The 26,294-nt window shown below is 35.3% G+C and overlaps 1 protein-coding gene across 3 annotated transcripts in view; it reads right to left on the bottom strand.

Annotated features, from left to right (window-relative positions):
* Positions 1-378: 378 nt before the first annotated feature.
* mfas (midline fasciclin) overlaps positions 379-26,294 on the bottom strand; it is a 47,199-nt gene continuing 21,283 nt past the window's right edge. For all 3 annotated transcript variants that reach the window (XM_067777787.1, XM_067777794.1, XM_067777780.1), the window contains 7 exons: positions 24,266-24,360; positions 18,841-18,991; positions 4,565-4,753; positions 4,203-4,476; positions 3,624-4,092; positions 1,402-2,102; positions 379-1,268 (listed from right to left, as the gene is read on the bottom strand). In XM_067777787.1, coding sequence (XP_067633888.1) covers positions 780-1,268; positions 1,402-2,102; positions 3,624-4,092; positions 4,203-4,476; positions 4,565-4,753; positions 18,841-18,991; positions 24,266-24,360 — 2,368 coding nt within the window. In that variant the 3' untranslated portion in view covers positions 379-779. The remainder of the gene's footprint in view (positions 1,269-1,401; positions 2,103-3,623; positions 4,093-4,202; positions 4,477-4,564; positions 4,754-18,840; positions 18,992-24,265; positions 24,361-26,294) is intronic.

Here is a 26,294-nt window from a genome sequence, read left to right as displayed (position 1 = left end):
TTTGTGCGTCTCGCGTCCCATTCAGGCCACACGAGCTTAGAGTGGTAGCAGGATTCAAGCTTGCTCCATCTCACACCCGCTTCCCTAAGGAAAATCCCTTTCAAAATGAGCTTACAGGTAGCGAGTGGCATGCTCAATCCCTTCCAGGACGACGTAAGCGGAACGGATGTGTCCCCTCTTGCAAGTTCGTCAGCTATCTCATTGCCCGGTATATCCGAGTGTCCAGGCACTCACACCAGACTGAGGGAAGTTTGCTCAGCGATCTCGTTAAGAGATTTGTGGCACTTCTCTACTGTCCCGGACTTGCATGTGACCGATCCAAGTGCTTTTAGTGGAGCCTGCGTACAAACATAATATAAAGGAAATAAAAAACGCAAATACATAATATATTTTATTTATTTGTTTTGCAAATACAAAAATTTACAATTCGGTGTAATACAAATACTAATATAAATATTTTTAAAAAATCGTTTTGTAACTGTAATATGTATATATTATGTTTATACGAATGTACGTGTATAGGATCCGTTTAAAAAGTACATATTTCAGTTATCCATAATTTAATAAATACACAGAGTTTAAAATATTAAAAAATATCGCAAAATATTAAGATCATAGCAATACATTTCGTAATTAATTAGCGTCAATTTTTACTTGAAGAACTTTTTAACTACAGAATTTCTCAAAGTACTAAAGAGCATAATTCAAAAAAAAACAAAAAAAAAAAATGCAATTTGCAACTTTTGTATGAGCATATGACCCATAAAATATTTGTTTACTTAAAAGAAGAAGTCACCAAAGGTGTCCAAATGAGGTTGATATAATGTTTGTGGTGGTCTTTGTTGTTGTTGTTGACGTGTTTGAGGAACTATTATATCATTGATCTCATGCACAATGCCATTTGTGGCGATCGCATCACACTTGGTCACACCAGCATTTTCAATCTTTGGACGACGCTCGCGGGTGATGCGTAAATGTACACCATTCAATGATTCAATTGAACGCACAAATGGCCAATTGGTCGGTATGATGCCAGCACAGCAGACAACATCATTTACTATATGTGTTTTGACCAGATTTTCTAATTCGGATTTATCTTTGGTAAGTGTCTTCTCCCAATCGGCAACTTCCTCAAATACATCATTCTTCGGCACGAGCAGTGTGAAGCTATCGCTAGAATTTGCTAAAGCGCTTGTAAGATTAGCAGCACGTACCAGTTCAAGGAATTTACTATACATGGGAGTCGATTCTAACAGTTGCATAAGATTCTGAAAAAAATAAAATAAAATATATATATACATACATATGTATATACGTATGTATAAGGAAATATTAAGTAACTACACAAACACCAACTTAGGATGAGCAACTAATGTTGACGGTCATTTTATTGTTGCTTACCATTTTTGGTGCCATAAGCGGTTTGTCGACTTGATGCAATACCGAACCACAGCTTTCATCATCGAAATGTACCAAACGCGCACAATTGACCGTAGCACGATTCATGACATTGGAGAACAGCGCATGCGTTGAATATAGATTGATGCGTACATCTGGACCGGCTACCGTTGGCAATGTAGAATCAGACAGGTCACATGTTTTTGTCATTGGCTTAACGACGTGATAGTTGAGGAATTCAATTAGTTCATCATTATTGCGTAATTTTTCTGGAAACTCTGCCAACAGCTGCGCCCATTTGGTGTCTTGCAATGCCTTGTCGGTTGGTGCAAAAACAGTTACATTATCCATATCATCATATTTTTCATCCAAACCAGCAGCCTCAAGCAATTGTTTAAAGATAGTAACATTCTTCTCTTGCATCAAAGTTGATAACGGCAATGCGGACTCGGTTGGTAGAATTGTATCAATCACATGCAATACACCATTTGTGCCCATTATATCTGCTTCGGTGATTTTTGCAATGTCATTAATAACGACCGGTTGTTCACCTACCAAGTCAGAAATTTCCGATTTGCCAGCTGCTGATTTGCTGCGATTGAAACGCATTGGTTCGCCAAGCAAGTTATAGGCGGTAGTCTTTGCACCGGGTATGGAGGCGACGGAACAGAACGTTAAATCAAGTATATGATTCTTTAAAATGTCTGTGGAAAAAGAGATTTTAATAATGTATAGATTCAAACGATAAATAGTATGTGTAACAGTAAATATGCAGTTTCCGGAAGAGAAGGATTAAACATAAAAAATTTGTCCTATTGGACAATGGGCTGACCTACATGTCTAATGCCGACTTCGAACGACATCTGCTAAGATAAGTTTTGCTTTTGAAAACAGGAATACACTCGAAGTGTTTTGCAAACAACTGCCCAGGGCGACCCCGTTTTACAACAACAACCCCGTTTTAGAAAAACGTTCCTAGCTAATTAATATAATTCAAGTGATCCCCTAACTTCGAAGGCCTATGACTTGCATGTACCTGAGATGTCGGCTACCTTAAGGGGAATGATGTCCCCAACCGTTATAAGAGGTACACTAACTGGAGTAGCCGTACAAAAAAACTCAGTTTCAGTGTAGGATTTGTGGTGGGAAAAAAGACTTCGTCGCCAAGCATTGTCGCTCACACATGTGGACGAACGTCTCGCTACTACACTCATAAAAGAAAAATTCTTTCTTTAATACCTCATACATCTGCTCCCATGCACTGACGGAGGGGAAGGACGATTTGGCATTGAATGATTCAAGAGGTTGTGTAGCGTAACCCTTTAAAGAGATTGCCAGCAAAGAATTATAGCTTTTACCCAAATGTCAACCTCACTTTCCCCTGGCCTGATTATTTAGCATGTGAGACGGCGCCAAGTTCCTGACAGAAGGAGGAGGTTGTATGACCTAGAAGGTTCAACGTGGCCCTATTAAATCGTTGCCGCGATGATCGGGCAAGTACCTTAATGGTATTCTCTGGAATGTACTGGATTAATATCCGGTAAAGGACCGTTAAAACTTTCGAAGAATCTCAATATCACTACAAGAGGAAAAAGAAGAAGAAGGACGATGGGTAGAAAAATGCACTATGCTAGTGCCTGGAATACACATAGGGCAGTGGCACCGCCATAATATAAAAGTAGTCTTTCGCGACTTCAACGCCAAAGTAGGACAAGAAGATGCCTTTGGTCTCCTAATCGGACATCCCACAACTCAACCTCACCTAATGAATTGAGCCCTTCGCCTGTAAACGGTCATATGTAGCACCACGTCTAAGCATAAAATGATGGTAAAAGTTATCATAGAGTTTCAAATTGCTGGCGAGTGCTGGTGATATTGATATCGTTGACCTTAGCAAAGGCGCCATAAGAAAATTAGGTGAAAAACATGGGTTTGCAGTGTACTAGGGCAATCACGTATCAGTTGACGGGTATAGGCGCATAAGAGTAGTGATGGTGAATGCGGCGAATTTTGAAATTAAAGCAGATACTTCGTGTTTCTGAGTGCCAGTATTCGTATACAAAGTGGAATCACGTAAAAGCTAACCCTAGAGAAACCGAAAAGCCAATTACTGTATTTTATTAAATTTGAGAACCGTTTGTAAAAGTTTATATATCGGGACATTTTGGTTAAATTTTTCGAGGTTCTACTGTACCACATATATTTGTGTTTATCTATGTACTTACTTGCAGCACATCCTTTTCCCTCTTTGAGAGCGCGACGTAGATGCGGTTCCAATTTGTCAAAAGCATCATCGGTTGGCACAAATATCGTCACTGGTTTTTCACCCTCCAGGAGTTCATTCAGTTTGGTGGTCTCGAGTACAGTGCGCATAATTGACATATCCGGACGTTCACGTATTAAATCCATAACATTTTTGGTCACTGGCTTTATAATGCCACTCATAGTATGAACTAGACCCTGTTCCGAAAGTTTGTCGTGCTTTTCGATTGGCACACAGTTGGCTGTAAAACGTAACGGTTCACCGCCCAGTGCAAGTGGTACCTCGAAAGTATTAATGCGTATAGTTTGTTCGGGCTGGTGACTTTGCAACAACTGATCATTTTTAACATCGTACAAGCTAATTTCGCCATCAACAATATGACGCTTGTACAAGCTCGTCATGGCAGTATCGGCCTTCGGCTCCACGGCATTCTACAGTGTTAATAAACAAATAAATTCGTAATTAACTATCTTCCATTTTCCAATATATTGCGCTAATATCAAAGCTTTGGTCGACTCTACGCCTCTTATTCTTTACTTACATTTTCGCTTTGTAATTGGTCCATGTAGCTATTAAATGCAGCATCCACTGGCATGAAGATAGTCACGTTTTTACTTCCTAAGAGTTCGTTAATGCCAGTATTCTTGGCATTTACTACAAACTCCTTGGCTCCCATATCAGCGGCAGTGGCATCGATGTCTTTAATTTCAATTTTTTCACATGGTGTTGCAAAGTCAGCATTACGTGGACGTCCATAACCGTGGCAGCATTGACGTGTTATTGTAACCGTTTTCTTTTTACCATTTTGGCTAATACTGTTAGATGTATATGTGGAAAAGTATCAAGAATATACGAATTTAATCAATTTTTTAACTGGTAATTTTTTGTATAAAGACTACTTACATGCGAGTGCAAACGTATTTATTTGGCTTCTCAATGCATGAGTTGAGGCTAAGATGGAATTGTCCGAAAACATTAGGACTGACATCAACAGACTCCGAGACACCCGGTGCAAGTTCCTCAGTACCAGTTGCTTCTGCCTTAGAATCGAGTGCTTTTTCATCTTCCTCTTTTTCTGTGCAGACATTCGGTCTGTGGAAAAAAAAACCAAAATACGGACGCACACATGTAATAATTTTGATAGGAGCTGTTCAAAGCGTTAACTATTCTATAACACAAAATTGGTATAATTAATCATATGTTCTTTTGGTGTGAATAGCGCCATCCTTAGGGTTTTCAGTTCGCAAGTTAGAGAGAGCTCTATAGCCACAGTCTATATGCTCCCCCGACTAAGTCTAAAAGTGTTGTTGAGGCTCCTTGAAATGAATTGAAATAAAATAATTTTCCCAATCCCTTGTCAAATTTGGCTTAGAAAAAGTCAGCGCTTAAAAGATTTCGTGATTATATGTATGTATTTGTTACTGACGTTTCAATTGCAAACCCACTATTACAAACTGGTTGGTTATGAAACCACATTTCAATTTAAGCCTTTAGAAAAGTTGGAAATATATCACTAAACAAGTTGCTAAAAATAATTAAGATACATATTGATTATAGAAATAAAAGTTGCAATTTCTAGAAAATTTATTTAAATTTATTGAATACGTATGTACATATATTAATCTGGGTCGAAAATGAAAGTTACAAAAGATAGCCTCTAAGTTCGAAGTTTATGTTGATAGAGTCCCGGCATAGTTGTTTTTTTTTATTTTGTATCCGTCCAAATACAGGAGAAATATTTTATTTTCTGATCACTTGGTTATTTGACTATCGATTTGCATAAAATACAAATACTTGGCGCGATGACCGAAGAGATTTGAGGCCGAGCTTCTCTTCCAAATTGCGTCGTGCTCATTTAATTTTTCCTACGAATAGACGGGACGGGGCCTACATATGTGTTCAATTTATACTTAATATTTAAGAATTCATAAGCTTAATACCGGCTTATAACAATTGAATATTCAATTATTATATTTGTTTTAAGAGAAACTGAAAAGAAAGAAACATTTTCGAATCTCGGTGAAACCTTTGATAACATTACGAAATTGCCTGATGATGATTACGTGGCGGTTTTCGAAATGGTGCCATCGCAATATGCCAGTAAATAGTTTCCTTTCAGTTTCTCTTAAAACAAACATAATATTTGAATATTCAATTGTTATAAACCGGCGTCAAGCTCATGAATTCTTTTTCCTAAGTGAAAAAGCTTTTTTTTTAAATTTTCGAAGTTACTTTGCCCGTGGCTTGAAACTAGGACCTTCGGTATGGTTGGCGTAGCACGCTACCAGCACACCAAGATGGCCGCTATAGATGTGTATACCTTTCATAATAATGAAATGGTATGTATGTATATTAACTTTAATCTCGAATATCGTAAGTCCTTAAAGGAGAAGAGATAGATCCACCAGTAAACATACCGAACTGGTCAGGATGACGAGCTGAGTTGATTTAGCCATATCCAGTTGCCTGTCTGTTTAAACGCAAACTAGCAAATTTTTTACATACATATATTAACGAAATTTGATTACCGGGTATATTTGCTCGTCTTATTAACCGAGTGGATCGGACCACCATAGCATATATCTCCCATACATTTTTAGATAAGAAAGTTTACGTCAATTCTTCCTCATTTTATTAGCTAGAAACTTAAAATTCCACACAATGCTTTAAAATCAGACATACATTGCTGACTGATGAAATTGTCAAAATCGGTCATATATGTACATAATACATATATGTCAAATACAACTGATCGTTCAGACTTTATTCTTCAACTCTATTCATGAAAGGTATGTGGTCTTCGGCACATTCGACATTCCCGTCTTTACTTGCTTATGTTTATATTCCATAATTGTGATCTTTCAAAACTCTATAATTACTTCTAAGAGCCCTTCCAGCACCTTTTTGCACATCTAAACACCTCAAAATAACACCAGCTAAACAACGTGAGGCGACTCGAAAGTTCGGGAGATGAGACATATCGCTCCTGCCGAGAATGGATACGTACATATCCAAAACATTCGGGGATTCTTTTTGCGATTACAGCAGCAAAAAACCGAGATAGTATATTTCTAAAGTAACACGTACCATTATTTAAATGCTGTCAAAATTTGGTAATGATCAGACAATCCAATAAGAATTAGAAGAAAATATAAAGGAAGTAAAATATTCTTAGAAGAATACAAGAATGTATGGTCAATGTAAACTTGAAGACCTTTTCCTGAAAAACTGACTATCGATACTATAGATAGTGCCATGGATAGTTTTGCTGCTCTAATTACAAGTAAGTAATCCGATAGTCAACAGCAAGAACAGCATTAACAAGTAAGGAAGGCTAAGTTCGGGTGTAACCGAACATTACATACTCAGCTGAGAGCTTTGGAGACAAAATAAGGGAAAATCACCATTTAGGAAAATGAACCTAGGGTAACCCTGGAATGTGTTTGTATGACATGGGTATCAAATGGAAGGTATTAAAGAGTACATATTTTAAAAGGGAGTGGGACATAGTTCTATAGGTGGACGCCATTTCGGGATATCGCCATAAAGGTGGACCAGGGGTGACTCTAGAATGTGTTTGTACTATGTGGATATCAAATGAAAGGTGGTAATGAGTATTTTAAAAGGGAATGGGCCTTAGTACTATAGGTACCCCAGCGGGCTAGGGGGTCAGAATATTCCCGCGGTAGGTATGCCTGACGTAAGAGGCGACTAAAATACCAGATTCAAGGGGCTGTGTAGCGCAACCCTTCAGGTTGCCTGACGTAAGAGGCGACTAAAATACCAGATTCAAGGGGCTGTGTAGCGCAACCCTTTAGGTTGCCAGCGCAATATATAGCTTCTCCAAACCCAATTGTCAACCTCAGCTATCTGCGGCGAATCCTGTTTCACTAACAGACGAGGCTCTGGCGACCCCAAGCTCCTCATGGAACTTGGGGGTGGGGAGGGAATGGCCTGAAGGTTTAATGTGGCCACATAAATCGTTCCCGAAATGGTCGGGCTAGCACCTTAATGGTGCTGTGGTACCGGAGCGTACCGGATCTGTATCCGGCAAAGGACCATTACATCGATAACACTCCCCAAAGCCTTCGGGGAGCAACCTTACCGCTACAACAACAACAACAGTACTATAGGTGGACGCCTTTTCGAGATAACGCCATAAAGGTGGGCCAGGAGTGACTAGAATGCGTTTGTACGATATGGGTATCAACTGAAAGGTGTTATTGATTATTTAAAACGTAGTGGGCCTTAGTTCTATAGGTGGACGCCTTTTCGAGATATCGACATAAAGGTGGACCAGAGGTGAATTTGGAATGTGTTTGTGCGTTATTGGCTCAAATTAAAGGTATTAATGAGGGTTTTAAAAGGGAGTGGCCCTTAGTTGTATATGTGAAGGCGTTTTCGAGATATCGACCAAAATGTGAACCAGGGTGACCCAGAACATCATCTGTCGGGTACCGCTAATTTATTTATATATGTAATACCACGAACAGTATTCCTGCCAAGATTCCAAGGGCTTTTGATTTCGCCCTGCAGCACTTTTTCATTTTCTTCTACTTAATATGGTAGGTGTCACACCCAGTTTACAAAGTTTTTTTTTTTTTATTTTGCGTCAATAAACCAATCGAATTACCATGTTTCATCTCTTTTTTCATATTTGGTACAGAAGTATGCCATTTTTTTATTTTTCGTAATTTCCGATATCGAAAAAGTGGGCGTGGTCATAGTCGGATTTCGACCATTTTTTATACCAATACAAAGTGAGTTCAGATAAGTACGTGAACTGAGTTTAGTAAAGATATATCAATTTTTGCTCAAGTTATCGTGTTAACGGCCGAGCGGAAGGACAGACGGTCGACTGTTTATAAAAACTGGGCGTGGCTTCAGCCGATTTCGCCCATTTTCACAGAAAACAGTTATCGTCATAGAATTTATGCCCCTACCAAATTTCACAAGGATTGGTAAATTTTTGTTCGACTTATGGCATTAAAAGTATTCTAGACGAATTAAATGAAAAAGGGTGGAGCCACGCCCATTTTGAAATTTTCTTTTATTTGTGTATTTTGTTGCACCATATCATTACTTGAGTTGAATGTTAGCATAATTTACTTATATACTGTAAAGATATTCAATTTTTTGTTAAAATTTGACTTTAAAAAATTGTTTTTTAAAAGTGGACGTGTTCGTCATCCGATTTTGCTAATTTTTATTTAGCACACATATAGTAATAGGAGTATCGTTTCTACCAAATTTCATCATGATATCTTCAACGACTGCCAAATTACAGCTTGCAAAACTTTAAAATTACCATCTTTCAAAAGTGGGCGGTGCTACGCCCATTGTCCAAAATTTTACTAATTTTCAATTCTGCGTCATAAGGTGAACCCACCTACCAAGTTTCATCACCTTATCCGTCTTTAGTAATGAATTATCGCACTTTTTCGCTTTTTCGAAATTTTCGATATCGAAAAAGTGGACGTGGTTGTGGTCCGATTTCGTTCATTTTAAATAGAGATCTGAGATGAGTGCCCAGGAACCTATATACCAAATTTCATCAAGATACCTCAAAATTTAGTCAAGTTATCGTGTTTACGGACGGACGGACATGGCTAAATGAATTTCTTTATTCGCCCAGATTATTTTGATATATAGAAGTCTATATCTATCTCGATTAGTTTATGCCATTACGGATTACCGTTATGCGAACAAAGTTAATATACTCTGTGAGCTCTGCTCAGCTGAGTATAAAAAAAGCGGTTCGGCCAAATTAAAAAAACAAGAAGTTTCTAAATTTGAGAAGTAAGGAAAACCCGTATTAAAAATGTGACGATTTGTTAAAGAAACGCTAAAAGCTTACAATGAAATATGTTAATTTAACTAACAGATATTGATGTGTAGACATATTTCCACATACAAATACGTATGTACGTATGTTTCTATGTATTCTATGTACTATACATATATATAAGTATACGGGCAGTGTTGCTGCGAGCTTAAAAAAAATTTATCAAACGCATCGACTGCAAATTAATAATTTTTTTTTTGTTTTTCTTTAAAAATTAACAATATAAGATATTTTAAGAAATCTGTCATATTTTTAATAAACTGTATTTATATATCGGCGTCTTCTTCTCAGCAGCTTGAATGATCAGTTTTTTCGATTGCTCACTGGGTTATCCATTCAATGATCTATATTTTATGAAAATCCCGAATAGGTACCAAGCTTAAAAAGAAATAACACTTTTTAATTTACTATCTAAATAGCGGGAATGTGGAAAACTGTTTGGGGTTTTCAAAATTAATGAATTTTATTGCCCATATTTGATTTTTATATATTTATGTTTCTGGGAAAAGTGCGGCAATACAATTTTTGCAAAAAAAAAAAATCATCTGATTATTTGCACATAATCATAATAATTTATGCATTTTTTTATACAAATTTTAATAAAAAAATTTTAAAATTTGACTTGTCAGTATGCAATTTTACAACTAAAATTCGGGAAAATGTATCAAAATTGGGCATTTATAAGAGAAAAGTATTAAAAAAAAGTTTATCATAAAAGATACAATTGTATCAAAAAAACATCGCTGTATAAGGGGTTTACTAAATATTTGCGGCCATGAAAGTTCTAGATGCCTTTTCCACATTTCCATACCCTGAGCTAATTTACTAAACAACTGATTACTCATAGCCGCTAATTGTTTGATTAGAATTCAGCAATTAGCTTTCTAATTGTTCATTTAGTAATATTGTGCATACGAATAATATGCACAGTTCGTATCTAACTGGAATTATGAACTCAATTAGTGCATTAAAATAACACTAAGCACTTCAACAATTTTGCTTTGTCTTTAATAAATAAACTTTATTAAATGCATTTGATATATTCAAAATATTACAGCAAAACAAAAACGCGACTAAAACTTGTAGAAATATATGGTACAACGTCTGGAAATTATGGGGATGAAAGATCTAAAGAAGGTATTGAATGCGAATCTTGAGTCGTAACCGATTGAATCGAGAAGCCTGGAGCTTTTAGTATTTGGTAATTTTTCTGTAAGCAGTGACCCTAATATTATATGGAATCTACAGCTCGCCTGGTATCTTCAAGACTAACATTCACATAAGCTTCTACTGTTGTTTGGAAAAGAATTTGAATTGCTCACGATCTAAGAAAGTGAAAATATTTGAGTTGGGAAAGAGTTCAAGTCTTGATTGGCCAATGATCCAAAATTGAAAATTAGCCAAAAACGGAAGGGGTGAAATCCACGATTCGTCTCGAATTCGATGCAGTTTTGCTGAAGAAAGTTTTCTCAAATCAAGTTTTCGAGCCTCCACTGTAATGATATCATAGAAAGCTGTTTGTGCCTCTTAAATATGTGTGCTAAATGTGTTACTATAAAAATAAATTGATTTTTTAATAAAGCAACGAACCAATTTGCCGGCCGGCTGCAAAAATTATTTTTCCGCTGACCAGCTGTTATTGTTTTCGGTTGTTTATATTGTGATTTTATTCTAATTAATCTATTTATAGCTGTAGTGAAAGTTAGTAGTGGATATTTCTTCATTAGGGTGATTCAAATATTTGCATGAACAGATTAGTCAGGAATGGCTTAGAAATATTCTGTTAAGAATACAGTTCTAAAGCTAAGTAGAAGTGAAAGTAATTTTTCCAAAAACACTTATGGAAAAGTGAACAGTGCGATAATAAAATATGAATGAATAAATGTTCGTATTATTACAATTTTGTTTAATGAAATAATTAAGTTTTCCTTTTCACACAGGACCTATGGGCAAATTACATGAACAGCAGTTTTTCCTGCAGCGCTGCAAGTTTTGCTGCTGGTTGATGCCTTTGTTATATTCACCTAACAGCTCTATGTACCCACTTGTATAAAGAATATAAAATATTTTTCAAACGCACTCAATATTGAATGTGTTATTTAAATTTTTTTATACTATGTAGCGTGTCCTTGGTAAACAAGCGAGTGGGGTGAATACAATTCACATAAATGCCCAAAGTTTATCCAAAAAAAGATTGATGAATTTAGATTCCTGGAGGATTCTCCAATTGACGTTCTTGACATGGTATACGTTACCAAACATTAACGGTTTGTTGAAAGTAAGTGGCTACCAACTATTCAGAGCTGATCGGTATGGTCATGGTGGTGGTATTGCAGTTTATGTAAAGATAGTGTGTCTTGTAGACTACGTTGTGTTTCTAGAGACGGTGTTCCCGTAGAATATGTGTTTGTTGAGATATTTTCAGATAGTAGAAAACTTCTTTCTGCAAGATAAAATTAGCTTACTTTTTGATTTCCACGCTCCAATAAGCGAAATTAGTTAAACGGTTCAGTAGGCCATGGTTCGCTTCAAACTTTTAACATTTAATCAATGTTCGCAATAAGGCTTATTCGCTGTGGAGGAGGTATCGTACTTTGGAAGCATTCAACAAATTTAAATCGGCTAGAATCACGGCTACCAAAGAAATAAGAACAGCTAAAACTTTTGTTTATAATGAGTAATTTAGTCTTGCAATGAAGTCGAGGCAAACCTGGAACACCATAAGAACGATTGGCCTAGGTAAACTTAAACTTATTTTTTGTGATTTAGATAAAATGAACGTTTGTTTTGCTAGCTTGCCTGTATCTAGTCCTCGTATACGTCTTGATAGTTATTGAGAACTTTGTTAACTTCTGACAGTGGAAAATACACCGTTTCAATTAGAGTACATCTTCTGTCTTTTTATATTTACTTCACCTGGTGATTCCACCATACCGGTACAGTAATTTTTTTCAAACCATAACATTTTATAAAAAAAATTGTATTATGCCATTCGGAAACACCGAAATAGATATTTTTTCACAACATCGTCGGAATTGAACGAAATGGCTTTTATGAGTGTTCAAATGTTAAAAAAAAGCAGAGTTGCACATAAAAAAATTATGTGATTCCGTATTTGGTTGCCTATCAAGCTTTTTGCTTGCAATTATAGCAAGCACTTTTATACTATTAAATTTTTGAGAAATGTATAACGAAATCGACCGGAGGCAGAGGTATTAATTTTCTAATATGTAGCTTGTTGTAAATTGTTGGCGAAGCCGCAAGTAGTTTGTGGAAGTGTTGCTTTTAGTTTTTTTTTTTTAAACTGAAATGCCTTTTGGCTTTGTTTGGCAAAATTTGTGTGTAATCTTCGATAAAACAGTTAAAAAAGGTCAGTTTTTGGTTCGATTCAAGAGCCAGTCTCCTACAGTTTAGATTCTTACTTAAATCGGTATTCAGTTTATTTCCGAATGGATTTATACTTAAAAGAATTTTTGTTGTTGTTTATTAAATGTTTTAAATTCCTCTGTGCACAGCTGGTTTTTCGCACCAAGTTCGTAGCGAAAAAAAAGTGTTTACAAATAACAACTATTTTCGACATTTAAAGAAATTTTGTCGAGTTACAGTTATTAGCAATCCCTGATAGCGCACAACCTCTATCAAATAATGACCGCTTTAAGTGTGTACGTTTAGGTGGCAGCCATTATTTAGTATGTAAATATATAGTTCGTTGATTATTTGCCGCCCAGGCATAAATTGGCACTTCAAAACCATATCTATAGCTTAGTATTTATTTAAGTACATACATACGTACACATGCATGCCTTTATGGTTGTATGCTGGAAATTCTAAAAGTAATGCAAATATAGATTATAATTGTTTGGTCAGCACTTGATATGATAAAGACGCTTCTAGAATCTAGATTCATATTTGTATCTACATACATATGTATGTACATAGTGGATTCTAACTTAATTTACATACTTTATACATACATACATCGTTAATTATTTAAGCAAACTTAACCGGGGATTGCAAATTTGCGAAGTATGTAAGTCTAATCTCCTAAAAAGTGTTAAAAGTGAATATTCTACAATATTCCAAATTGCAAACTAGCCTTGGTAAAATACATTACTGAAAAATAAATTAGTTTATCGCATATGAAAGGTGCATATAAACTTTATGAAGCCTCCAAAAAATTGTGAGATTAATCGCTAAAGAGAGTGATCTGTGATTGATCTTTTTTGTCTACATTGAGATATAACTGATCTGATTCCCTATAGACCTGGCTACAGTTGGGATTATTCAGTTTGAAAATTATGTCGCCGATGTTTAGAAACAATAAAAAAGGCAACGAAATGGCTAAAATACAAAGAAATATGTAAAATGTGGAATTAAAACGAATTAAAGAAAAATACGTAGCCTCGTACCGGGACCAAAATATGCTCCTTTTTATGACAGAGCATCACATTTGTCGGCAAAGTTTGAGCAGTTGTGGCAACTTCGCGCGTTCGGTGAATGAAACGTTAATAATATATTAATCATCATCAAATACAATGAGGTGTTGCAGCACATTTTCAGCTTGAATATTGGCAACACTTCATCAATTAAATAGCACTTTAGCAATACTGCTGTTATCATTTGGCAGCTCAAACACACCCCTGATCCGACAGTGCCTGCAGGCGAAGAAAGAGAACCTGTTCGACAGAAGTGGTCGGGGTACAAAGAGGATTTGTCCGACAGTGCCCAAAGAGGTATAAAGAGGACCTGTCCAACGAACTGTACCCGTTGAAGGCGAGTAGAAAAATGATATATCCGATAGTACTCGTAGGAATAAAAAGAGAACTAGTAAACAAGTATAATTGGCCTCTGCATTAGGGCATGCACAAACAAAAAGGATCACTCCTGCGACTCATGCTGAACAATAGCATTTTTTGCAGGGAATGTACAAAGAGTAAAGTTTTTTTTTTATTTATGTACACAATAAAACAGATTGGCTTCAATTGAAATGTGTTTCAGTTTCTTTGTGTCTATGAAAGTCTTTATATGCATATTTATATGCGTTTTTTAAACTTGCAGATAATGCAAAAAAGTAACCCACAGAAACGCATCATTCTATTTGTTCTGCTAGTCCATTAATCATCGCATTCAATGGGTCGAGAATGCGCAATTTCATTATAAACGATTTCACTTCGTAGTTTGTAAACAGTGAAACTGTCGCGCTTATGTGACAATGAACATATTGTTGTTGTTGTAACAGCATCAATAAGCATCATTCATCACAAACATTATTTTTATTTTTACGGACTTTGCTTTATGCTATACACATTGATGCCATGTATATATGGGTGTATGCATGTCAGGGACCGTAAAAAAACAGTTACCATAACGTAGAAGTCAGCCATAAAAGAAATGAGAGGTAGATATAAAAAAAACGTTTAAATAGTAACGAACAATATAAGTCAGCGTCAAAAGAAAAGTGTAACCGTGGATACATTCCACAATATTACCTCTATTTAAGGGATTCTGGGCGTGCAACATCAAAGTTCCATCCATCGTAGACTGCTTTTTCGAGAAAGTAACGAAATTGCTATCATGCAATTCGACCGTGTTTCCGAACGTCTCCGAAAGTAATAAGTAAATTCGAAATTCGTACAGTGGCTTCACTGATTTTACTCGGAACGTAAACTTTTAACGTTTATTTGCAATTTTCTACGACAAGTTCTTGCCAGCGGAGAAAATTTACGAATCGCGCCTTACGTTTATTTATTTATTTTAAGGGATACTGGGTGACTCAATAGATTTTTTTTAATGATATGTAATGTATGTTTAATGTCTTGTTTAATGAAAAAAACAAAAGCAAAACTCTCACAACAAAAAAGACATGGATGAACTATCAGAAACACTTCTTATTTTTGGTGACAAACGAAAGTGTAAAAAACAGCAGGTTTTCGACCTTCAGAACCTTGTATGCTTTCCATTTCCTTTTATTACGGATTGTTAATGACGTGGCATGGAACTAACAAGCATTGTTGTGACCTCCGGTATAATATTCTTCCACATTATCAAAATAGCGGATTTAAGCATATATTTCTACTAATAGTCCTTTTTCGGATTTTTCTGTCCTTGTTCAGCCATAGATGCTCGATGGGTTCAGGTGCAGAGACTGCAGAGGTTGATTCTTGGTTCTTCGGCAAACTTGGCAGTGTCTTCGGTATCATTGTCCGGCCATAACACCCATGATTGATCCATACTAAATTTTTGGGCACTCAATTATTCTTTATGTTCAGATGGTCTAATTTTTTCACGGTACTTTCTATGAAAACCAAATTTCCAAAATCGCCTAAGGCCAAACACCCCCAGACCATCACCTAACCGCTTCATGTTTCACTGTGGATTCGCTGACTCTTAAAATTTGCTTTCCTTGCTAAAAGTTCATTCGAGAAGACACCAAATACATGAAGTATATACGGGTTTTCCTCCATATCTTTTTTTGAGTTTTATTTCGGATTTTCCTTTAAATTGTAAAGAATTGCATGTAATTTTCAAAAAATATAAAATGTTCCATTGTGCCGCCCGGAAAACCGTTAAGGCCAACTTGCAGAACGGTAAGTTTCTTTTTAGCTCAGAGTTAATTTAAAAATTGGTCAAAAATGTGTCAATGTGAAGTTAACTGTGAGTTACAAAGATAAGTTGCCGTTCTGCAAGTACGCCTAAGTAGAGCTAATATTAGCTGTGTGTTTGTTTTCACATGCATATACATGTGCACGTAAACTTTATATGGACTGTGCATTACTTTATCCACACTTATGAATAATATGTAGCGCATAAAATAAGTATTAAAAAGTGTATGCGTTTAACAGTATGACCGAAAAGGTTTATATCTCCACTATTTCTCTATTACTTGTGTAGTTCTCGATGAGTATTTTTTTAGACGCAAATGATGCAAATACATGTAAAAAGAAACACAGCTTTTGTTACGTTAGACGTGTGTGCACTTTCTTTTAGTACTGTTTGTACATTTTCAGATAATACTGTGCAACAATTCAAGCACAATTTTCAATTGACAAAAGTCTCAAATTCGCATATTTTTGTAAAAAAATCATTACTCTATCGCGAAAGTCTATATTGCTTGCTTCTTTATTGGATTAAAGGGTTAAAAAGCTATGCCAAAATATGCACCAGAAAGTTTCACTAAGTAAATACGAAAATGCAGGAAGCATAAAAAAAAGGAAGCACGCAACCATTGTAAACTTTACCAAGTAGCGCAACTAACAGCTGATCGCTCAAAATTTGCACACACACACAAACATCACTAATGGCCATATTACGGAAATCTTAGGGAAATTGAAGTTAAATTTTTAAACAGACATAAAATGTTATAATTTTGGAATATATAGCACTAGGACACCTTAATTGAAAGGAAATGTTTGCTTATACTCAAGTATTTAATTATTTTTTCTAAATTTATCTTTAATATTGATGCAATGATTGGTCCAATGCAACTCTGGTCTTCCTACTGTTCTTCATTCCACTCCATTCGAGTGCCTATTTTCACGGCCTGCGAGTGCCTTCCACTCTATTCGCAACATAACCTCGAAGTAAGCTGCCAAACTATATAGTAAACAATGCACGCAACACACTTTTTTTTATCACTCTCGTATTGATCTTTTCACTTTTGTGCTCGCTTATCACACCGAAAGTCCTGTATTTAGTGTTGAGAACTATCGAATGAAAACTATCGAGTTATTCGATAGTTCGCTCATTTTCATTCATTCGATAGTTATTTGAAATTCGTTTGTTACTAATTTTTCGAATTAATATCTTTCGGTATGACTCGTTCGTTCATTACTACTTTTTCGAATCGTTCATTTCATTTAAATTTTTACTGTGCATATACATATCATATAATCGACAAACGTTTTTGGCGTGGTAATTATTTCAAATCTTTATCTGAGGAATTTCTCTTAACTATTTAAATTGTGTAGAGATATTTAAAATGTGGAGTGGTTGAAAAGATCTTCCGTTTGGGAGTTTTTCACCAAAAATGGCAATGAAGTTAAATGTCATATATGCAAAAAAACTTAATTTTTCTGGAAACACATCAAGTTTAAATGACCATCTACGCCGTAATCATCGGTCTTCCTCAGAACAAAGGAATATAACTTCAGGAGAAAAAGCTCCTGTAATTTCTGAAGAGCAACGTAGTTCTACTTCTCTTTCATCAACTACTGCAGTGAGTACAGCGAGCAGTTCCTTAAGAGTACCTGTCAAAGACATTTCCAATAGTGGATGTTTGAGACGGACTCTTCAAACAAAATATGTTGTTGAACAATACAGATACAAATTCATTTTTACTAATCTTCTGTCCTGTTGTTGTTGTAGCTGTAAGACCAAAAAACTAAGTGGGTTGCGAGCCAAAACCTTTTGCATATCATGCATGTGCTTTGCATAATATGTATTTAACAAAGGCATTTAAATTGAATATTTGCATCATTTACTTGAAACAAAATTTATCACATTTTAGTCACATTCAGCTTTTTGTCTTATATATGTTTTGTTCTTTATGTACCCCGGGGGTAACCAAAACAATACAGATATTGTTCTTTTGTATAGTAAATGTACTACAAAAAACATCGCTACTGGCCTCGGGCTTGCTGAAGAGCAGAACAAATGAATGAATGAATGAATGAAAAAATGCATTCCATAGTTGAAATCATTCAGTAACTAACTATCGATAGTTGAATTCATTCGATAGTTCTCAGCACTAGCTGTATTCAAATTCAGAGAAAAGCAACCCAGAAATACTTTAGAATGATGTTTTTCTAATCGGAGTCGCCCCTTGGGAGAGAATTTGACAAACACTCTGAGTGTGTATTTACCACCAAATGCTTCTCAGTAAAAATGCATCTGCTTGAAGATGCCGATCGGAGTCGGCATAAAACATCTAAGTCGCCAATATGTACAAAGAAAGTGCAACGCAAATTGGAATTGCACTGAAAACACGAATTAAAGCAAGCATAAACAATTGAGCATCTTCGTTTTGACTTCTTTATTCTCTGTAGTCGTCTACGTTCCTTGTACACATTTTTTTCTGAGCACACCCTTAGAGAAATTTTCCGGCAAATAATAAATTTAAACCCTGTATCTAACTCTAAATTTCTACTTTTTGTGTACTTTTTAAAACAGTAGCCAAAGGAAGTTTTTATGACAGATGTAATGGAACAAAATATTCTACAAAATTATTTTTTGTAAAATTTTACCACAGAAATATTTTTTTATGATGTGCAATATGTCAATAAACTATGAATCTTAAAAAAGTATGATTTTCATATGGCTAATAGTATTTACTCACCCTTTCCACCAGTGCTCGCGTGGTACACCTGCAAAACCGAAACCACCAAATGAATTGAAGAAGTCATTTCCGAAGAAGGGGAATGACTGTTGGAAAAATACTCCAGGCGCTGGGTTGCCACCATTGACTTCACTTGTAACAACATCCACATCTGCGTGAGAAAAGTGTGAAGTAAAATTCGGTAATTCTATACGACAGCATGACACTGCTAATACGCGTCCAAAAATATCGAAAGAGGTATCAAACGACGCGTCTTGACATTTTTCTTTTCCGCCTTCGGATTATTGTTCTCGAGATTAATACGCGTCTTTTGACACCTCTCTCGATATTTTTTGACGCCTATTAGCAGTGTCATGCTGTCGTATAGAATTAGCTAAAATTCAAATGAAGAAATCATTACATATGTACATATATATGTATGAATATTTTTTAGCCACTCAGAATTGAATAGCTTATTCCATTTACATACATATGTGACCTGGAATCATAAAACGACCCTATTGTGCGAAAACAAGTTTTCGAGAAAAACGCGCTTAAAGTTTTTGTTTAGCTTGACTCTGTCTAGCGGCCGGCCGTTGTGAACGAATTTTGTAATTAAAATTTAAGTAACTTCCCGATAAGATACAAGCTTGAAACTTGGAATATAGTTCAGAACCCGATCACAATGCAATAATAAGAAAAAAATCTCCGATAGGTGGCGCATGGATCGAAATATTTAAAAAAATCATATTTGTAGTCCGATTTGGCTTTAAATGCGATTTGTGAAAAAACTAATAAAGATAGAAAACTGCGGTATATTCCATTGGAAAGAGCGTTAAATTTCCTATAAGAATCAATCAAAAAGTGAACAACGGTATTTTCGCACAATAGGGCCAATTCATGATTCCAGGTCACATATGTATGTACATATGTATGTATGTATATACCTCGTTTCAATATAATTATTTGTTTCAAAGAAATCTAAGTAATTGCATAGTCCGGTCAAATTAGTAAAAAACAAATTAAGAGTGAAGTTACCCTAATTCCCACCAAGCTGAAAGTGAATAAAATCGCTCATTCCGCTCCATGTAAAACAATTTATTTGAGGTCAAAGGTCATGCTATTACACCTTTTCCAGTTTAAGTTCAGAAATTTGCAATTCAAGTTCAGAAAATTGCAATTAAAGTTAAGAAAATTACAATTCAAGTTCAGAATTTTTAATTTAAATTCAGAAATTTACAATTCAAGTTCAGAAATTTACAATTCAAGTTCAGATTTTCCAATTCAAGTTAAGAAAATTACAATTCAAGTTCAGAAATTCCAATTTAAATACAGAAAATCACAATTCAAGTTCCGAAAATTGCAATTCAAGTTCAGAATTTTCATTTCAAGTTCAGAAAATTACAATTCAAATTCAGAAAATTATAAGTAGGGTGTTCGTTTTTAAAAGTTATTCCAATTCATACTATGTAATGTAATACTTATATGTTATTTGCGGAAGCGTTGATGCTTCGTTGCCAATGGTGGCTCGGATATACTGTACCCCCAATTTTCTGCAAGGCGTGTACATCCCGAGCTAAGAAGAAATCAAACGGAGGATAACTCTTTGCAACAAGTGCATGAAGATGCTCCGGCCATGAAAGAACTTGGAAAGTAAGTGGAAGAGGGAGACATCCACAGAGTTGCGAGAGGCAGGTGGAGGAAGACTTGATATGTGCATACAGTACTTATACGTTACTTGCGGGATTGTAGACGCTCCGTTGATTTCGTCATCACTGCTGTCATACTCAATGCAGAGCATTGCTTGTGAGCTTTAGAATATAGCTGGATGTTCTTGTAACTGACCTCTTATGAGAGGAGGAGAGAGAAGAGAGGAAAGGGGTTTTTCTTAGCTATCTCCTTCATGTGAGTAAAATTGATTTAAGTGAGTTAAGAAGTCCAATGCTTCTTTAGCAGATAGTAGGTCTTCATATCCTTGTATCAAATTATTAGTGCTAACATTTACCATCTTACATACTCTAATTTCCATTGCATGAAAAAAAAAATTCCTGACATACTTTCTGAACTTGACATGTAATTTTCAGAACTTGCATCGTAATTTTCTGAACTTGAATTGTAATTTACGGACTTGAAATGTAGTTTCTGAACTTGAATTGTAATTTTCTGAACTTAAATTGGAATTTCTTAACCTGAATTGTAACTTTCTGAATTTGAATTGTAAATTTCTGAATTTAAATTGGAGATTCTGAACTTTAATTGTAATTTTCTGAACTTGCATTGGAAACTCTGAGTTGAATTGTAAATTTCTGAATTTAAATTGGAAATTCTGAGCTATAATTGAAATTGTCTGAACTTGAATTGGAAACTCTGAACTTGAATTGTAATTTTCGGAACTTGAATTGTAATTTTCTGAACTTAAACTGGAAAAGGTGTAGTTTTCTGCCTCGATTATTTTGTTTATGACCCCATAAGCAGATAACTTGACTGCATCTAAATTTTCCACCTCCATGATTTTGTGCTATATACACCAGTATTGAAATTAAAGAAATTTTATACATAAATGGTGGATTATTTATTTATATGAATTTTTTACTGCTCAAGAACTTTTACTCATTCAATTCAACGTTGATTATAAATTTTTGATTTATAACAAACTTTCAAAATTAAACTTAAGTTAAATTAAATTAAAATTGTATTTTAGGTTGTTTTTGAAAGACATTGGAAGTTAATTACAGGCTTAAGGCTCAGTTACTCACATTAAATCGGACAAAGCCATATATGTAATACTTCTATATTGCTAATAGAAAATGCTCGCAATGTGTTTTGGATGCGAAATCAAAGCAAGACAGCCTATAAAATTTTGTGATTGTAGCAGTATAAGTGTGACAAGGAAAAACTTAAATTTTGGTACATTCGATTATTGAATACAAAAACATGTAAACAGCGATATATCGGCACTCTGATGTTGGGGAATGTACTTAGCTTTTTGTTGCAATATAGAAGTATTACATATATGGGCAAAGCATATTCCCTTAAAAGTTACTTTTCTGGAAACCGATTAGTTTAGATTAAGGCGGAGCTTTTCATTCAGGTCTTGACTTCTGCCCTGAGGATTTGGATGAATCGCTGGGGTTGTGGTTTCATATCGCATTATGGACTCCTTGGTTTTACCTTAATACGATTAATTCACTTTCGTGTAAGTTGACAATAAATCAAACTTACTTAATGATCACTTCAGTCTTCGAATCAGACAAAAAAACATTCTCTTCGGAATAATGCGGTCTTCTTGGTCCGCCCTCAAGGGTAAACTACCTCTTTACTTATTCTAACCTAAGCATAAATATTTCAAATGCTCTTCTGAGGAAGGTCAAAGAAAAGGCTGATCACATCCCAAAATTGTGAACCCGTTGTTTATCCGTCGTGAAATTGAAGATGAAGCAGATGCCTATCATTTGTGGATAGCAATTGATAATTGTAAGAGTGGGTTTTTGCTCACTCTTGTTATTAAAATGTTTGAAACTGCTTTAGGCTATGCTTACCGATGGCATCTGAGCTAGAGTAAATATGATCAGTACCTGTGACTAATGAAGGTGTATCTTTTAAAAATGTCGTATTAGTTATTCACATTTCAATTATGATGTTGGCAAGGTTCAACAATAGTATCTCAATTGTAACTCAGGTTTATTTGAAAATTAGGATATCCTGGAATGTGATGCTTAAACGAGAGGACGTGTTTAAGTTACGATCCAAATGGGCCAAAGCGGCAACCGTGGTTGGAGCATTACGGCTGTTCGTGTTAAACTTTATAATGGTTGACAGTTGTGATTTGTAGTCAAATCGTTTGTAGGCCAATTTTTGGACTACCTTAGGCAGAATTGGACTCATATCTTACATGATTCTATGCATTGAATAACAGACAATCGATATCCTTTAAGGTATTGTATGGACACCTATGCTCCATTGAAACTTTTTCTGTGAAACTTGTGCAGAATCCCAAGCTGTAATAAACCAATTCACGTAGGCGTGCTTATCAGTTTATCTGCTTATGTGGCTATACTATTTACTCTATTATAAAAATAAAAGACACTTTACGGAAATAATTTTTAAACAGTTAAATGGATAATCATGGTGACGTGAATAGACCGGATACTTCGCAACAATAAATACCTTGTTAATACAAAAGCAAATTATTTGTTTAATCGGTGTATTTTTTAAGGCATTGTACATTTTCAAAATTAGCACAACCTGCACGTACAAAAGCTTTTGAATAATTTTGGTGGAACTCTAAATTTGGTTTGCATTTTTCATTTGGATTGCAGATTTGCATACTAACGTTTCAATGGTTTATGTTCAATAACACTGTACAACACCAATTTTGCAACAGAGTAACTAAATATGTTGAGCTCAAAGGCCAGTTTTTAAATAAATCACTTGAGTATTAAAATAACCTTCAGCTGGTTAGGGGGCTTAGAATAGACCCGCTGTAGGTTTCTGTTGTAAGAGACGACTAAAATACCCAATTTATTCAAGGGGTTGTGTAGCGCAACCCTTTCAAGAGGATGTCAGAGCAATTTATCGCTTCTTCAATCCAATTGTCAACCTCACCTTCCCATGGCGAATCGTGTTTATTTAGCCGCCGAGGCTCTGGCGACCCTAAGTTTTTCATAAAACTAGAGGTGAGGGCGGGATAGCCTAGAAGGTTCAATGTGGTTATACTAACTCGTTGTTGAGATGGTCGGGCTTACACCTTTTAAGGGAAAGACTATCAACATCAATAACATTCCCCCAAGCCTTCGAGTAGTGTCTTGTCTTTATCCCCGCAATAACAACAAAAACAACAAAATTTAAATAAAAAAATTTTCAAATGTTTTATTTAAAAACCGTTTTTTGGTGTCAACATAATAGGATAGATAATTTTCCTATAGGAAGGATAATGAAAAGCTATGCGTTGTATAAGGTGCTATGTCTTCGAGGATATAAAATGTGCAGCACTCTGAGATTTGAGTGGACCCTGTGACCTCTTAATGCACCAGTACAAATAAAACGGAATTCAGACATGCTGGAATATAATGTTAGCTCAATTTACAAAGGCTTTAACCACAAATTTAAAATTTTACAGGAGAATCAAAAAACATATTTATTTTCACATTCATTGTATATCGTTTCTAAAGTGGCATGACTTTGTTTTTATTGGTTCTAACACTTTCAAATTTTTACTGATTGGTGTATTTTAATATATTATACTATAAATTGTGAAAAACGCAGTTTCGAAAGTTATGTTGCCTAGGACTGTTGTGAATTAAGGTAACTATATATATTTTCACCAAAAATGATCTGTCCCCTTCTGACAAACACCACGGTTATAGTGTTACAAGAAGAAGCTGTAATTTTGTTGTACTTTTTATTCTAGGAATAAGTATTGAGTTTTAATATGTTTCTCACTTACCAAACGGTTTCTCCCTCACATTCGGTGAATCAGTCCTTGCTTGTGGTTGTTGTTGATGTTGGAGTGGTACAAATTCAGCGTCATCATCCAAATTTCTAAAAACCAAATTTAAAGGATCCGAATTAGCAAATTTTTCCCAAATTTGTGGATATCCATTAGATGTTTGCATTTTTGGTTCAATAATATCTAAAGTACGAGGTGTATCGCTAATGGGTGCATTTGGTGCTATTGGTGCGAACGGTACTAATGGTAGGGTTTGTAAAAGTCGATGTTGTAACGGTGTTGTGATATGATGTAGATGCGCAAAACTACGAATATACATATGTTCGAATGTGTCTGAGAGTTGGTAGTTAAGTATGAATGTATGAGTGCATTTATGTATGAGCTGTATTTAATAATAAGAATAAGAATAATAATAATAATAATACCCCACAGTTTTTACCCTCCAAAGCCTGCCCGACCGACACCAAGGGCACATCCGCATTACGCACGGATTTTTCATTTTTATTTGCCGAGCCGTTGAAAGGCGAGATCTAAAACTGCTTAGATAGGGAAAAATTTTAAACTCATCAGCTAAGTAAAACACTAATCAGTTTGGATCAAATACTACTGAAATATAAAGAGTTTGTAAATAGCTAATATTTTGTAAAGAAAAGTCATCGGGTTGCCAATTATTGAGAGAAGAAATAATAGGTTATTTAATGCTAAAAAGAGATTCTGAACTATCAATAGCGCTGAAGTGAGAGTTGTAATCCTGGCACAGACTGCGGATTGTGATTTAGTAAAAAACGACTTTTAGTATATCAAGTAAAGTATTAATATGTGCAAATATTTTAAGTAAATTCTTATGTTATAATATTTACAGCCGTGTTTTGGCTCGAGACTACTGAAAATTTTCATAGCTCAGTTTTATTTTTTACTGTAACAATGAGATATTACCACATGAAGCTTAATAATCTGTCGATAGATATAAGGTCTTATATGTATGGCGAGTAATTAACTAAGTCGGTACCCTGAGCGCGGGATAAAAAATGGGCCACGTGCAAAAGTGTCAATGGAACTAGCGTCAATTGACACTAATTCTGAATTCAAAAGAGCATTAGCGTCAGAATCATGCTGGAGTTAACGTCAAAGACATTAGTTCTTTTTATAAAAACGAAATAATGTCAAAACTTCTTATCACCACCGATCTTTAGAATAAAAGTCGCACAAATTTTAATTCCAAGTACCAGTCGTCTATTACAATAAGATTTACAATTTTTTTAACATTAATTATTAAAATAAAAAAAAAGCGGCGCAATTTTTAATTCCAAATTTTCTGTTCATATTACGATACGATATTAATATATTTTTCGAAAAAATTCCAAAAATTTAAAAAAAGCGCCCCAGTCGAGAACTTGAAAATCGCGCGATTTTTTGTTCAAAATTTTCGCCTACAGCGCTTTTCAGAAATTATGGAGATTAAAGCAAATAAAAAAATTTAAATTGGGTAAGCTCAACGCCAGATTTGGACTAAAAATCGAAACGGGCGGCGGTAAATAGTCTTAAAGCGTACTATATCAATTCACATTAGTTCTCTTTCGGATTTGGAATTAGTGTCATTGACGTTAGTTCCATTAACACTATAGCACGTCGCCAAAAAATGGCAGTTAAAATTGCCATCTAATAAGTCCAATATCTTCGACCGATGTTGCAGCGCGGTAAAAAATTGGCATACAAACGAAATAGAAATGGAATTTAATTAGACAAATGCCCCCTTTGAAAGTCGAATGGTAAGAACAGCGGGCCCAAAATGCTGCCGACGAGTGCCCTCGAAATGGATTCATATAATGGATCCATATAAAAAATATATAAGCCAGCAGCGCAAACAAAAATAACCATTACCTCGGGCACTTTATCTCCGAGGAGATTTAGACTGAGCTTCTCTTAATTTTGCTCGTTTTAAATTTTTCGTACTAATTGGAGGGCCCATCCGAACAGAAGCTGCAAAGCAGATGAATTTTCACAAAGAAGCTTTTCATGGCAGAAA

This window comes from Eurosta solidaginis, chromosome 1 (assembly GCF_040869045.1).
Source record: "Eurosta solidaginis isolate ZX-2024a chromosome 1, ASM4086904v1, whole genome shotgun sequence".
Lineage (NCBI taxonomy): Eukaryota > Metazoa > Arthropoda > Insecta > Diptera > Tephritidae > Eurosta > Eurosta solidaginis.
Note: the sequence above shows the minus strand (reverse complement) of the source record. Positions and strands in the feature narration are given on the sequence as shown.